Below are 14,794 nucleotides of genomic sequence, written 5' to 3' on the forward strand. Positions count from 1 at the left end.
TAAATAATTAACATTTAAACACAGCTGGCAAATGCACCATCCTTGTAGGAGAGTCCCCTGTACAGCAGCACTCAGACGGGGAGATGAGGCTCAGCACTAGCAGCCAATCACATTGCCAAAAGTATTGGGACGCCTGCCTTTACACGCACACGAACTTTAATTGTGTATTTGTTTATGATATATATAATTATATATTTGAATAATTATTACAATAATCATTAAAAAAAATCATGATAACCATATAAATAATAATTTATTTTTAAAAACAATATTTTATATATATATATATATATATATATATATATATATATCTGTATCTCTCGCTCTATATTATATATATAGATAGATAGATATATCTATATAGATATAAATATATATTTATATATATAATAGATATATATATATATATATATATATATATATATATATATAAATTGTTTATTATTATTTATATAAGTATTATGATTATATATTTTATCATATATATATATATATATATATATATATATATATATATATATATATAATTGTTTATTATTATTTATATAAGTATTATGATTTTTTATTATTATTGTAATAATTATTCTATTCTTTAGTCTTATATGAGCTGACAGCTATTGTAGGCTGCCATCTAGTGCCTGTTTTGGAGAACTACACTGTAACGTTACTTTTTTTTTCGAATATTCACTTCTATCCCACGTTATAAATCAGCATTCGTTTCATCGTAAACCTCTCCCCGGGGTAAATTCCGTTTTATACAAAGTTCCACGAGCCGAACTTTCCTTTGCCCACACTCAAGATGGCGGAGCAAGGCATGAAGTGTGTCTGCGCATGGTCCGTGAGCGGCGTTTCCGGAGTCCTGGGCGTTGCTAGGATACAGTAAACAGCCTGGGCTCTGCAGTGGGGGATCCGGAGATCAGATTGGAGGTCAGTGATCAGGTAATGAGGGCTGGAAATGTCTGATATTGATTATTTGGGGGGGGGGGGGGGGGAGGGGAGGCTGAGAGTGAAGAGAACCTGTTACTGAGCTGAACTGTATTGATAATATTGATTATGTATTTCCCCCTTCCCTGTACTGCGATGGCCGGGGGTCCTGCGTGGTGCAGATCCTGTCTGAGGGTCGCCGTATCATTTATTTTAAAAGCGTTTTCATGAAAAATCTGCAAACCCCTCACCCGGCGCCTGTGGGGGAGACTCATTATTTCCTCCCCAAAAATAATCTGCATTGCTGGACAGTATTTTACACACGTGTGTATATACACTCACCGACCACGTTGTTAGGTACACCGGTAACACAAATTGCTAATCAGCCAATCACACGGCAGCAACTCAATGCATTTAGACACCTCTAGACGTGGTGAAGACGATGTGTGGAAGTTCAAACCGAGCATCAGAATGGGGAAGAAAGGGGGATTGACGTGACTTTGAACGTGGAATGGTCGTTGGTGGCAGACGGGGCCGGTCTGAGTATTTCTGGGATTTTCACACACAACCATCTCTCGGGGTTTACAGAGAATTGTGGGGAAAAAGAGAAAATATCCAGTAAGCGGCAGTTGTGTGGAGGAAAATGCCTTGTTGGCGTCAGAGGAGAATGGGCAGACTGGTTCCAGATGATAGAAAGGCAACAGGAACTCAAATAACCCCTCGTTACATCCAAGGTATGCAGAATACCATCTCCGAACGCACAACACAACCAACCTTGAAGCAGATGGGCTACAGCAGCAGCAGAAGACCACACCGGGTGCCACTCCTGTCAGCTAAGAACAGGAAACTGAGGCTACAATTGGCACAGGATCACCAACATTGGACAATAGAAGATTGGAAAAATGTTGCCTGGTCTGATGAGTCTGGATTTCAGCTGCGACATTCAGATGGTGGGGTCAGAATTTGGCGCATGGATCCATCCTGCCTTGTATCACCGGTTCAGGCTGGTGGTGGGGGTGTAATGGTGTGGGGGATGGGGTATCACTGGTTCAGGCTGGTGGTGGGGGTGTAATGGTTTGGGGGATGGGGTATCACTGGTTCAGGCTGGTGGTGGGGGTGTAATGGTGTGGGGGATGGGGTATCACTGGTTCAGGCTGGTGGTGGGGGTGTAATGGTGTGGGGGATGGGGTATCACTGGTTCAGGCTGGTGGTGGGGGTGTAATGGTGTGGGGGATGGGGTATCACTGGTTCAGGCTGGTGGTGGGGGTGTAATGGTCTGGGGGATGGGGTATCACTGGTTCAGGCTGGTGGTTGGGGTGTAATGGTGTGGGGGGGAGGGGGGTATGTACTTGGCACACTTTGGGCCCCCTAGTACCAATTGAGCATGGTTTAATCACCACGGCCTTCCTGAGTATTGTTGGTGACCATATCCATCCCTTTATGACTACAGTGTCCCCATCTTCTGATGGCTCCTTCCAGCAGGATAATGCACCATGTCACAAAGCTCCAATCATCTCACCACTGGACAATGAGGTCCCTGTCCTCCAATGGCCTCCACACTCACCACATCTCATCCAATAGAGAACCTGTTACCTTTAAATCTGGATAGAAAGGTTCTCTTGTTGGTCTCCCAGTGCATCCTGGGATATCTCATACCTGCAATACCTCCAAAACAAAACAAAGCAAAGCGAACGCTGAATAAAAGCCTCTCAGAAGCTTCAGGTGCTGTTAGTGAGCATTGTCATCTGGTGCTCAATATGTGGGGGGGAGGGGATGGGCAAACAAACCTGCCTACCTCATTCACACATAACACCGACACCACATCCCCCGACACCCGGACAGGCCGGACTCCATACTCGCACTGCTCCCGCTCATCCTCCCATCTGCTGCTGCTGCAATCTCCTCCTCGGGGGGCCAATACACACTCCTGGCCCCAGCTATGGGTTGGGGTCTCAAACCCTCCAGCTGTTGCGAAACTACAAGTCCCATGAGGCATTGCAAGGCTGACCCTTACAGGCATGACTCCTCCCACAGACAGAGGCATGATGGGACTTGTAGTTTCGCAACAGCTGGAGGGTTTGAGACCCCAGGGGGAGGACGGGGACCAGTGCCGGGGGGGCGGTGCTTCTTCTTATGGCCGAACATGAAGTTGGTCGTGAGACCCAATTGGACAGGGAGTCCCAAGACTCCCTGGCCAATCGGGTTTCAGGAACCACTTCCTGATTGGCCAGGAGGAGAAGCAGGAAGACATTAGTGAATATTAAAGGGATTGTAAAGCTGCGTTTTTTTTAAAAATAACAAACATATCATACTTACCTCCACTGTGCAGCTCGTTTTGCACAGAGTGGCCCTGAACCTCCTCTTCTGGGGTCCCCCAGCGGCTCTTATGGCTCCTCCCCCACATCAGATAACCCCCTAGGAGAAGCGCTCTCCCGAAGGGGTTACCTTGCAGGCGCGCTCTTGAGTCCAGCATTAGCGTCCGCAAACACGAATGCTGGACTTGGCCCCGCCCCCGGCGCCCATGTCATTGGATTTGATTGATAGCAGCGGGAGCCAATGGCTGCGCTGCTATCAATCTAGCCAATCAGGACACAAGACACCGGATAGAGCTGGTGTGCTTGTCCCTGGTGCAAGAAAAAGAAGGTTCAGGTAAGTAAAACGGGGGCACTGGGGGGGGGGGGGGCTGCACTGCAAGACGTTTTTCAATGCATAGAATGTATTGAAGGTGTAAAACCACGAAGGTTTACAACTCCTTTAAAGCGGAGGTCCACCCTAAAGTGGACCTTCCGCTCATCGGAACCCTCCCCCCCTCCAGGGTGCCACAATTGGCACCTTTCAGGGGGGAGGGGGGTGCAGATACCTGTACAGTACAGGTATCTGCACCCACTTCCGGGATAGCTCTCTGCGGAAAGGGGCGTAGATTACGCCCCTTTCCGCAAGTGCCCGCCCCTTTCCGCAAGTGCCCCACTGCCTGCTGGGAAACACACAGATCCCAAAGGCAGTGGGGACCGTCCTTATTGCGCAGCGTGACTCGCGCATGCGCAGTAGGGAACCGGGAACTGAAGCCGAAAGGCTCCACTTCCTGATTCCCATACCCAAGATGGCGGCGGCAGGACCCGAGAGACGATCGAGAGATCGGCTTCGGGTGCCGACATCGCGGGCGCGCTGGACAGGTAAGTGTCACTATTTTAAAAGTCAGCAGCTGCAGTATTTGTAGCTGCTGGCTTTTAAAAAAAATAAAAAAACGCGGAGTCCCGGTGGACTCCCGATTTAATTCACTATTGTCACACAACTGGGTGGGCTCGGGGCACAGTGTTCTGCCTACCCTTTTTTGAAGCCAATTAGAGCCTCATGGATTGGGGGGGGGGGGGGGCAAAGCCCCTGCCCCCCGTATGGACGGGCCGCCACTGGTTGTCATGGACTTCTAAGGAGGCTTTGAAGACGCTTTGAAGCTCCAAGAATGTGACAAGGGGGATATATTTTGAAACAAAGGACTTTAAAGAGGAACTGCAGTTCGCTCACATAATTTGTAATAAAAACATTCTGGAGCTTCCCTCCAACCACTTTGCATATTATTTTATATATACTGGGATTCTGTACTGGCCAGATATGCCAAATCTCCCTCCACTGAGTCTGGCTGCAGCCATTTTAACTGTGGGCAGCTGAAGCTGCTGCCTGTTCACTTCCTGAATTTACACAGAGGCACACCTCCAGCTCTGCAGGCTCTCATTGGACCTCTTATGACTCATACCCCCCTCCCTTCCTGGCAAACTCTCAGAGAGTGAGAGAGAGAGCTGTGCATGATGTCATAAGCCTCGGCTAACGACCAGACAAACAGGAAGTGGGCTGTATAAGGGATTTACTGGCAGAAAAAAATAAGTTTTACTATCCAAGGTAAAACACACGAAAAGGGCAGAAGATTTAATAGATGGAAAGATGAAGAAAATGACTGAAGTTCCGCTTTAAGGTGACCTTTTTATTCAGTGGGCGGAGCTTTGATTGGCATTCAGAGCACGTCCAATGCCACAATCTGAGGCAAGTACCTTAGGCCCCATTCACACCTGAGTGTAGAGTTTTTTGCCGTGGTTTCGACACGTTTTTGTCGTGATTTTGATGTGTTTTTTCCTTGATTTTGATGCGTTTTTGCCGTGATTTTGATGCGTTTTTTCCTTGATTTTGATGCGTTTTGCCGTGATTTTGATGCGTTTTTCCTTGATTTTGATGAATTTTTTCCGTGATTTTGATACGTTTTTTTCCTTCATTTTGATGCATTTTTGCCGTGATTTTATACAGGTCAAAAGGTCAGAAAAAACGCCCAAATCTGCCTAAAAAAAAAAAAGAAAAAGTTCCAGAACTTGTTTGAGTTTCAGGCGTTTTGGAGTGGAGATGAACCATCTCCATAGAGAATAATTTTAGTTTTTTTCCCCTCCAGCGTTTTGTAGCTTCAGGCTTCAAGCTACAAAATGCTCAGGTGTGAATGGGGGCCTTAGTGCATTGGATTGAGGTAAGTACACACTATATAGAGGGAGATGCAATTAGCGGACCTCCAGCTGTTGCAGAACTACATGTCCCATGAGGCATAGCAAGACTCTGACAGCCACAAGCATGACACCCAGAGGCAGAGGCATGATGGGAGTTGTAGTTTTGCAACAGCTGGAGGTCCACTAATTGCAGATCCCTGCTATAGAGGGATATGCTTTGTTCAGATTTCATGTCTGAGGTTTACAATCACTTTGCTGCAGATTTAAAAGAAAGACTGAAAATGACTTTAGGAATGCCGCGATGATGTGATCGGCTTTTTATCTACTTCAATCGTTTTCTTTTTTTTTTCCTTCTCCTCTTCTGCTGCAGGCATCATGGAGATAGTTTACGTCTACACCCGGAAGCGGGGCGAGTTCGGACGCCAGTGCAACTTCTCAGACCGCCCGGCGGAGCTCCACGTCGACATCCTGCCAGACCCTTCGCAAGCCTTGAACTTCATCGAGCGGAATCCGTGTGATGTCAGCATCCAGTGCGCCCGCGACATGTCCGAGCACGAGGTATCGCGCTGTCATTCTCTGCGCAGATCACAGTCTTCCATAGCAGGTTTCGGGGAGCTATTCGCCATTTTTTTTTTTTTTTTAAGTCAATAAGTTTTTATTAACCACTTGCCGCCCGCCCTATTACAAATTGACGGTGGCCAAGTGGTTTCATAATCCTGACCGGACGTCATATGACGTTCTCAGGATTATGAGCCGCTGCGCGCCCCCCGGGGGCGCACTTCGCGGCGATCATTGTTGCGGGGGGTCAGTCTGACACCCGGCAACTACGATCTTGGTAAAGAGTCCCCGACGGAGACTCTTTACCACGTGATCAGCCGTGTCCAATCACGGCTGATCACAGTGTAAATAGGAAGAGCCGGTGATCGGCTTTTCCTCACTCGCGTCTGTCAGACACGAGTAGAGGAGAGCCGATCGGCTGCTCCTCTGACAGGGGGGGGTCTGTGCTGATCGATTATCAGCACAGCCCCCCGAGGATGCCCACACTGGACCACCAGGGATGCCACCAGACCACCAGGGAAAAGGTAATCCTCCCTAGACCACCAGGGATGCCAGTCAGCACAATGGATGCCAATCAGTGCCCATAATGGATGCCAATCAGTGCCCACAATGGGCATCACTGATTGGCATGCATTATTGTTTGGCACTGATTGGCATCCATTAGTACAGTATAACACCAATGCCGCCTATGAGTGCCCACCTGTGCCACCTATGAGTGCCCACCTGTGCCGCCTATGAGTGCCCGCTATTGTGGCTTATTGCCGGCGGTTTTAACCCTTTCTCGGCCGCTAGCAGGGGGTAAAAGTGCCCCGCTAGCGGCCGAAATGCGCTGCAAATCCGGCGCTAAAACTCCGCTAAAAATAGCGCGTTTTACCGCCCACGCTATGGGCGGTGTGGTGTAAAAGGGGTCTTAGAAAAAGACGGATAGAAGAATATTCACTCTGATATATACTTCTTCAGCTTACGATACAGTCTTGAGTATTATACTATAACAAAGTTTGTATACAATAGACATGTAGACCAAGACATGTTGCCCAGGCGCCCCAACTGTGAACATGCTGGCCATTTTTTTTTTTTTTATAAAAAATCGGTGTGGGTTCCAGTGCTGCTGCGATTTGATCTGATTTTCGGTGCGATTTGTAACATGGTTGCGTTTTTGATGCTACTGCGTTTTGACTCATCCCTGCAATCAGCCAGTAGGGATGAGTCATTTGTTGTCACCCACCGTTATCCTAACACCAAGTGTCTCATTTCTGCTGTCAGCCGGGAATCTGGCCAATCACGGTTAGCCTTTCTGTAAAATAAAAATAATAATAATAAAAATATATTTATGAATAATAATATAGATTATATAATATATTTATAGTATAATAAAAAATAATATAAAATAATATAATAATAATAATAATAATATAAAAAATAATATAAAATAATATAAAAATAATATAAAAAATAATATAAAATAATATAATAATAATAATATAAAAAATAATATAAAATAATATAATAATAATAATATAAAAAATAATATAAAATAATATAAAAATAATATAAAAAATAATATGAAACAAAATAGCATGGAGGTCCCTCCACAATTCATACTACGCCCTTTGGGTCTGGTATGGGTTCTAGCCACTTCATCCCGGTATTGATCTTTTCAGCCGGTGATGACCAGCACCATAAGAACAATCATAGCGGCTTGATTGTTATTACAGGCGGCAGAAGGGACGTCCCCCCTCCCCCCCCCTCCTACCGCCCTCTAATGCCGCGTACACACAATCAAACTTTCCGGCAGACATAGTCTGACGCAATCAGTCCGTTGGACAATCCGATCGTTTTTCATTTAAAAAATCAGACAGACCTAGAAATAGAACATGTTTCAAATCTGTCCGACGGACTCAATGCCTATCGGGAAAACCGTTTGTCTGTGTGCTGGTCCGACCGACCAAATACGACGCAAGGGAAGCTATTGGCTACTGGCTATTGAACTTTTTTCGAACCTTTTTTTTCAAACCTTTTTTAGTCCCGTCGTACGTCATCACGTTCAAAACAAACAGACTTTTAAACGGACTTAAAGCGGAGGTCCACCCTAAAGTGGAGCTTCCGCTCATTGGAACCCTCCCCCCCTCCGGCGCCACAATTGGCACCTTTCAGGGGGGAGGGGGGTGCAGATACCTGTACTGTACAGGTATCTGCACCCCCCTCCCCCCTGAAAGGTTCCGGGATAGCTCTCTGCGGAAAGGGGCGTAAATTACGCCCCTTTCCGAAAGTTCCCCGCTGCCTGCTGGGAAACACACAGATCCCAGAGGCAGCGGGTCCATCCTTATTGCGTGACTCGCGCATGCGCAGTAGGGAACCGGGAAATGAAGCCAAAAGGCTCCACTTCCTGATTCCCATACCCAAGATGGCGGCGGCAGCACCAGAGAGACGATCGAGAGATCGGCTTCGGGTGCCGACATCGCAGGCGCGCTGGGCGGGTAAGTGTCACTATTTTAAAAGTCAGCAGCTGCAGTATTTGTAGCTGCTGGCTTTTAAAAAAAAAACGGCGGAACTCCCGGCGGACTCCCGCTTTAATCCATTCGTGTGTGGGCAAGTCCGTTCGTTCGGAAGTCCGTTGGAATTCCGCTGAAAGTCTGTCGGCAAGGCCGTCAGACCTAGTCTACCCGGAATGTCCGGTCGTGTGTACGCGGCATTAGGCTTCTGTGCCCGTGTGATCAGAAAGCCAGAGAAGGAATTCTCCTCCGGTGTAAGATCACCATAGAGAATACCGGTGACCAGATGCTCCCCGGCAGTCTCTATGACTTTCGGAGGCCTGGGCGCGACGTTATGACGTCCCGTCGGCCTGGCAGTTGTAAATTCTGCCTTGTACTTGGCTGGAGAGCCGAGATCGTGTTTTTTTTTTTTTTTCTATCTCAGGCTTTCCAGCCATGGAGGAGAGATCTGGGGTCTTATTGACCCCACATCTCTCCATAAAGAGGACCTGTCATGCTTTATTCCTATAATAAGGGATGTTTACATTCCTTGTAATAGGAATAAAAGTGATCAAAAAAAAAAAAAAGGAAAGTGTAAAAATAAAAACAAAAATAAGCAATAATATATATATATATTTTTTTTAAAGTGCCCCCGTCCCCGCATGCTCGCAACGCAGAAGCGAACGCATACGTAAGTCGCAACCCACATAAACAGTATTCAAACCACACGTGCAAGGTATCGCCGCGATCGTTATGCCACGTACACACGACCAGACTTTTTCGACGGACTAGGCCAGACGGTCTTCGCGACGGACTTTCGGCGGAGTTCCGACAGACTTTCCAAACGAACTGACTTGGCCACACACAATCACACCAAAGTCTGACGGATTCGAACGTGATAATGTACAACCGGACTAGAATAAGGAAGTTCATAGCCAGTAGCCAATAGCTGCCCTAGCGTCGGTTTTCGTCCGTTGGACCAGCACACAGACAAACTGATTTTTCGACCGGACTCGAGTCCGTCGGAGAGATTTGAAACATGTTTTAAATCTAAAGTCCGTCTGATTTTTAGACAGCAAAGGTCCGAAGCTCACACACGATCGAATTGTCCGGTGGATTTGTTCCATCGGATCTTTGCTGTTGAAAAGTCTGGCCGTGTGTACACGGCATTAGAGTGAGAGCGATAATTCTAGCACTAGACCTCCTCTGTAACTCTAAACATTTAACCTATAAAAAAATTTAAAGCGTCGCCTATGGAGATTTGACGCCATTCCAAGAGTGTGCGCAATTTTAAAGCATGACATGTTAGGTATCTATTTACTCGGAATAACGTCATCTTTCACATTATACAAAAAAATTGGGCTAACCATTTTTTTTTTTTTGTAATTCATGAAAATTGCTGCATAAATACCGCGTGACATGTTGCAATGACCGCCATTTTATTCCCTAGGGCAGTGATGGCGAACCTTGGCACCCCAGTTGTTTTGGATCTACATTTCCCATGATACTCTGCAGTGTAGTGGACAGGGGCGGACTGACAACTCATGGGGCCCCCGGGCAATAGGAGATTACGGGGCCCCCAGGCAATAGATTATGGGGCCACACAATATACACACACACAGACACAAAATATACACACACAGTATACACACACAGAATACACATACACACAAAGCACAGTGGTGTAGTGGTTAGGCAGCACAGTGGTGTGCCCACAACTACTATGAAGTGCCAGTCTTCAACAAGGTAGAAGGGCAGCCATTGGCAGCTCAGGCAATGGGCACTACTCCCTGGGAGAAAGGGATCAGGTCATATAATGGACGATCTACAGGTGGCCAAGATGTACCTGTGTATCCAACCACCATCAACTCTCTGCAGGTGTCTTTAGATCTGCAGAAATTCTGCTTTGGTCAGACCCACAAATGCTGTCACATTGAAGACCCTTACTATTATATTACTTCTTCAACAAAGAAGTTAGGCAGCCATTGGCAGCTCAGGAACTGGGCACTACCTCCTGAGAGGTAGTGCCCAGTTCCTACTATACCTGGGCGGACTGGGCATTTCCCTTTTAAGTGTACCTACAAATGGGGAACACAGGAATGCAGGGTAAACTGGTGGTGCAGGGGACATATAAGGGGCAACCACAACTGGGATCAGGAACAAGGCAGCAGGGTTGAGTGTAAAAGTAGAAGGGGTGGCACAGTGGTGTAGTGGGTAGCACTCTCACCTAGCAGTAAGAAGGGTCGCTGGTTCAAATCCCAACCATGACACCACCTGCCTGGAGTTTGCATGTTCTCCCTGTGCCTGCGTGGGTTTCCTCCGGGTACTCCGGTTTCCTCCCACACTCCAAAGACATGCAGGTAGGTTAATTGGCTTCTGTCCAAAATTGGCCCTAGTATATGAATGGGGACCTTGGATTGTGGGCACCTTGAGGGTAGGGACCAATGTGAGTGTGCAATGTACAGGGATAGGGACAATTGTAGACACTCACTCAGGTTGAACTGGATGGACTCTTGTCTTTATTCAACCTTACTAACTATGAAAACTATGAAACAAAGGTACTGGAGAGGCAGCTATAATCTTGGGATTTAAAAAAAAACAGATTTTTACATACTGTCCTTGGTTTTATTGAGGCTGGCAAACCTGATGGGGCCCCTTAGTGGCATGGGGCCCTCGGGCAGTGCCTGAGTGCCCGAATGGTCAGTCCGCCCCTGGTAGTGGAGCATCATGGGAAATGTAGTTCTAAAACTTCTGGGGTTCCAAGGTTCCCCATCACTGCCTTAGGGTCTCTGCTAAAAAAACAAAAAAAAAACAAAAACATATATAATGTTTTGGGGTTCTGAGTAATTTTCTAGCAAAAAAAGAAGATGATTTTTACATGTAGGAGCGGAATGCCAGAATTGGCCTGGATGGCAAGTAGCTAGGGAGGACCCCTATATAGTATATGGTCAATGATGTCACTAAGTGGCCCTGCCCCCATGTGGTACTCCCATCCTTTCAAAACCTCAATAAACCCCACTGGGGGTCCAGCAAGACCCCATATTTGCTGGTGAGCAGCCCCCAGGACGGGAAACCACCCGTTAAGTTTTTTAGCACATCTCCGTAAGGTTCATAATGAGGGGATCACAGCGGGGTTTAGTGTTGATGACTGTCCTGTCTCCTCGCAGGTGAACACCGAGCGCTTTGCAATGGAGGTCCGAGGAATAAACCATGTGGAAGGGGGGTGGCCTAAAGACATCAACCCGCAAGAAATGGAACAGACCTCCCGATACCGGAAGAAAGTGGAGAAAGACGACCATTACATCGCCACCATCACACAGCTGGGGAGCGTAAGGAATCGCAGAGAAAAAAATCACTGATTATCTTAATAAATTTATAGTTTTAATTAACTTTAAAGAATCTGAGAATTTTTAAATCAACTTCTTTACTTATCAAGGAAAATCCAATACGGCCTGCATCACACAGGGGTACTACAGCGTACTACAGTGCCTTGAAAAAGTATTCATACCCCTTGAAATTTTCCACATTTTGTCACGTTACAACCAAAAACTTGAAGGAATTTTATTGAGATTTTATCTGATAGACCAAAACAAAGTGGCACTTAATTGTGAAGTGGAAGGGAAATGATAAATATTTTTTTAACTTTTTTACAAATAAATCTGTGAAAAGTGTGTGTGTGGGGGGGGGGGTACATTTGTATTCAGCACCCTTTACTCTGACACCCCCAACTAAAATCTAGTGAAACCAATTGCCTTCAGAAGTCACCTAATTTGTAAATAGTCTCCACCTGTGTGTAATTTATTCTCAGTATAAATACAGATGTTCTGTGAAGCCCTCTGAGGTTTGTTAGAGAACCTTAGTGAACAAACAGCATCATGAAGGCCAAGGAACACACCAGACAGGTCAAGGATTAAGTTGTGGAGAAGTATAAAGCAAATTTAGGTTATATAAAAATATCCCAAGCTTTGAACATCTCACAGAGCTCTGTTCAATCCATCATCGGGAAATGGAAAGAGTATGGCACAACTGCAAACCTACCAAGACATGGCCGTCCACCTAAACTGACCAGCCGGGCAAGGAGAACATTCATCAGAGAAGAGCCAAGAGGTCCATGGTAACTCTGGAGGAGCTGCAGAGATCCTCAGCTCAGGGGGGAGAATCTGTCCACAGGACAACTATTAGTCGTCTCTCCACAAATCTGACCTTTATGGAAGAGTGACAAGAAGAAAGACATTGGTGAAAGAAAGTCATAAGAAGTCCTGTTTGCAGTTTGTGAGAAGCCATGTGGGGGACACAGCAAACATGTGGAAGAAGGTGATCTGGTCAGATGAGACCAAAATTGTACTTTGTGGCCTAAAAGCAAAACGCTGTGTGTGGCGAAAAACTAACACTGCACATCACCCTGAACACACCATCCCTACTGTGAGACATGGTGGTGGCAGCATCATGTGGTGGGGATGGTTTTCTTCAGCAGGGACAGGGAAGCTGGTCAGAGTTGATGGGAAGATGGATGGAGACAAATACAGGACAATCTTAGAAGAAAACCTGTTAGAGTCTGCAAAAGACTTGAGACCGGGGCGGAGGTTCCCCTTCCAGCAGGACAACGACCCGAAACATACAGCCAGAGCTACAATGGAATGGTTTAGATCAAAGCATATTCATGTGTTAGAATGGCCCAGTCACAGTCCAGACCTAAATCACATTGAGAATCTGTGGCAAGACTTGAAAATTGCTGATCACAGACGCTCTCCATCCAATCTGACAGAGCTTGAGATATTTTGCAAAGAAGAAGAATGGGCAGAAATGTCCTCTCTAGATGTGCAAAGCTGGTAGAGACACCCCCAAAAAGACTTGCAGCTGGAATTGCAGTGATAGGCGGTTCTACAAAGTATTGACTCCAGGGGGCGCTATACAAATGTACCCCCCACACTTTTCACATATTTAGTTGTAAAATATTTTGCAAACCATTTATCATTTTCCTTCTACTTCACAATTTTGTGTTGGTCTATCACATAAAATCCCATTAAAAAACATTTACATTTTTGGTTGTAATATGACAAAATGTGGAAAATCTCAAGGGGTATGAATACTTTTTCATGGCACTGTAGATCCCCCCCCCCCCACCCCCCCTCCGCTCCTCCGACCCTTCCTTTAGTGCCTCAACCTCCCTGATTGCCCGGAACCCCCTCCATGCAGTTGCTGGGCCGGCTGTCCCACCTCCCCCTCCTGCCGGCTGCAGCCACTGTTAGTGCGGGAGATTTGGATAGATGGAGAGCACGGGGGGATGGTAACCATGTGTTTACCCTCCCCCCTACCTTTGCTATAAGAATACAGACCGCGGTCGCAGTACTGATCGCTTCTGTATTCATTAATCACTGACACATAGTAAACTGCTTACTATAGTTCATCTCTTTATAGACCCCCATCTCATTCATCCACAGTGCAGCTCAGGATGCCGAAAAAAGGGATCGTTTTCAGTTCCGCTTCTCTGTCTCAAAAAAGAGACATTAGGGGTTTGTTCAGACCCCTGATGTCCCTTCAAAGCCCCCCCATGTAAAAAAAATTGAATAATAAAAATAAAAAATTCCACCTATACAGAAAAAAGTTTTTTTATTTTTTTATTTAATAAAACAAAAAACATACCCTGTTTCCCCGAAAATAAGACCTAGCGTGATTGTCGGTGATGACGTCAATATAAGCCCTACCCCCCCAAATAAGCCCTAGTTAAATACCTTGTAGGTCTTATTTTCAGGGTAGGGCTTATTTGAGGGGTAGGGCTTATATTTCAGCCATCACCGACAATCATGCTAGGTCTTATTTTCGAGGAAACGGGGTAGTAAGAAGAGAAGAAGGGTACTGCAATGACAGATCCGAATTTACAGCGGTATTAACCCCTTGGCATTGACCGAGAGCGCGCTCTCAGCACTGTAAGTTGTTTTAACATGGCCGCATATATGCGCCCCGACCGGCCGTCACCAAGAGTTTAAACTAGACATGTGCACTGACCAAAAAATTTGTTTTAGTTTTTTTTGCTTTTTTCGGAAATTCGAATTTTCGATTTTCAAATATCTGAGTTTTTAGAATTTCCAAATGATCAAATTTCCGAATTTTCAAATTCCGAATTTCCGAATGTTCGGAATTTGAAAATTCAGAAACTCAAAAATTCGAAAATTTGAAAATCTGAAAAAAAAAAAAAAAGAAAATCAGTAAAATTCGAAATAATAACTAACTATTAAATTATAGGTGTTGGCTGTTTGTGAAAGTAACAAAAATAAATTTATCTGAAGTTACGAATTATCCAAAATAACGAATGCCGCATCTAAACAATGGAACAAATTAATAATAATAATAATAATAAGG

General features: G+C 45.6%; 1 protein-coding gene across 2 annotated transcripts in view; it reads left to right on the forward strand.

Moving 5' to 3' along the window:
* Nucleotides 1–856: 856 nt before the first annotated feature.
* The window catches only part of DNAI2 (dynein axonemal intermediate chain 2), a 46,286-nt gene continuing 32,348 nt past the window's right edge, over nucleotides 857–14,794 (forward strand). The window contains exons 1-3 of one of the 2 annotated variants that reach the window (XM_077458694.1): nucleotides 857–939; nucleotides 5,776–5,963; nucleotides 11,602–11,763. In XM_077458694.1, the coding sequence (XP_077314820.1) occupies nucleotides 5,781–5,963; nucleotides 11,602–11,763 (345 nt within the window). In that variant the 5' untranslated portion in view covers nucleotides 857–939; nucleotides 5,776–5,780. The remainder of the gene's footprint in view (nucleotides 940–5,775; nucleotides 5,964–11,601; nucleotides 11,764–14,794) is intronic. The other variant, XM_077458695.1, reaches the window with a different exon arrangement.

Source organism: Lithobates pipiens, unplaced genomic scaffold, assembly GCF_037356315.1.
Source record: "Lithobates pipiens isolate NorthernLeopardFrog02 unplaced genomic scaffold, aLitPip1_a1.2 Scaffold_28, whole genome shotgun sequence".
Taxonomy (NCBI): Eukaryota; Metazoa; Chordata; class Amphibia; order Anura; family Ranidae; genus Lithobates; species Lithobates pipiens.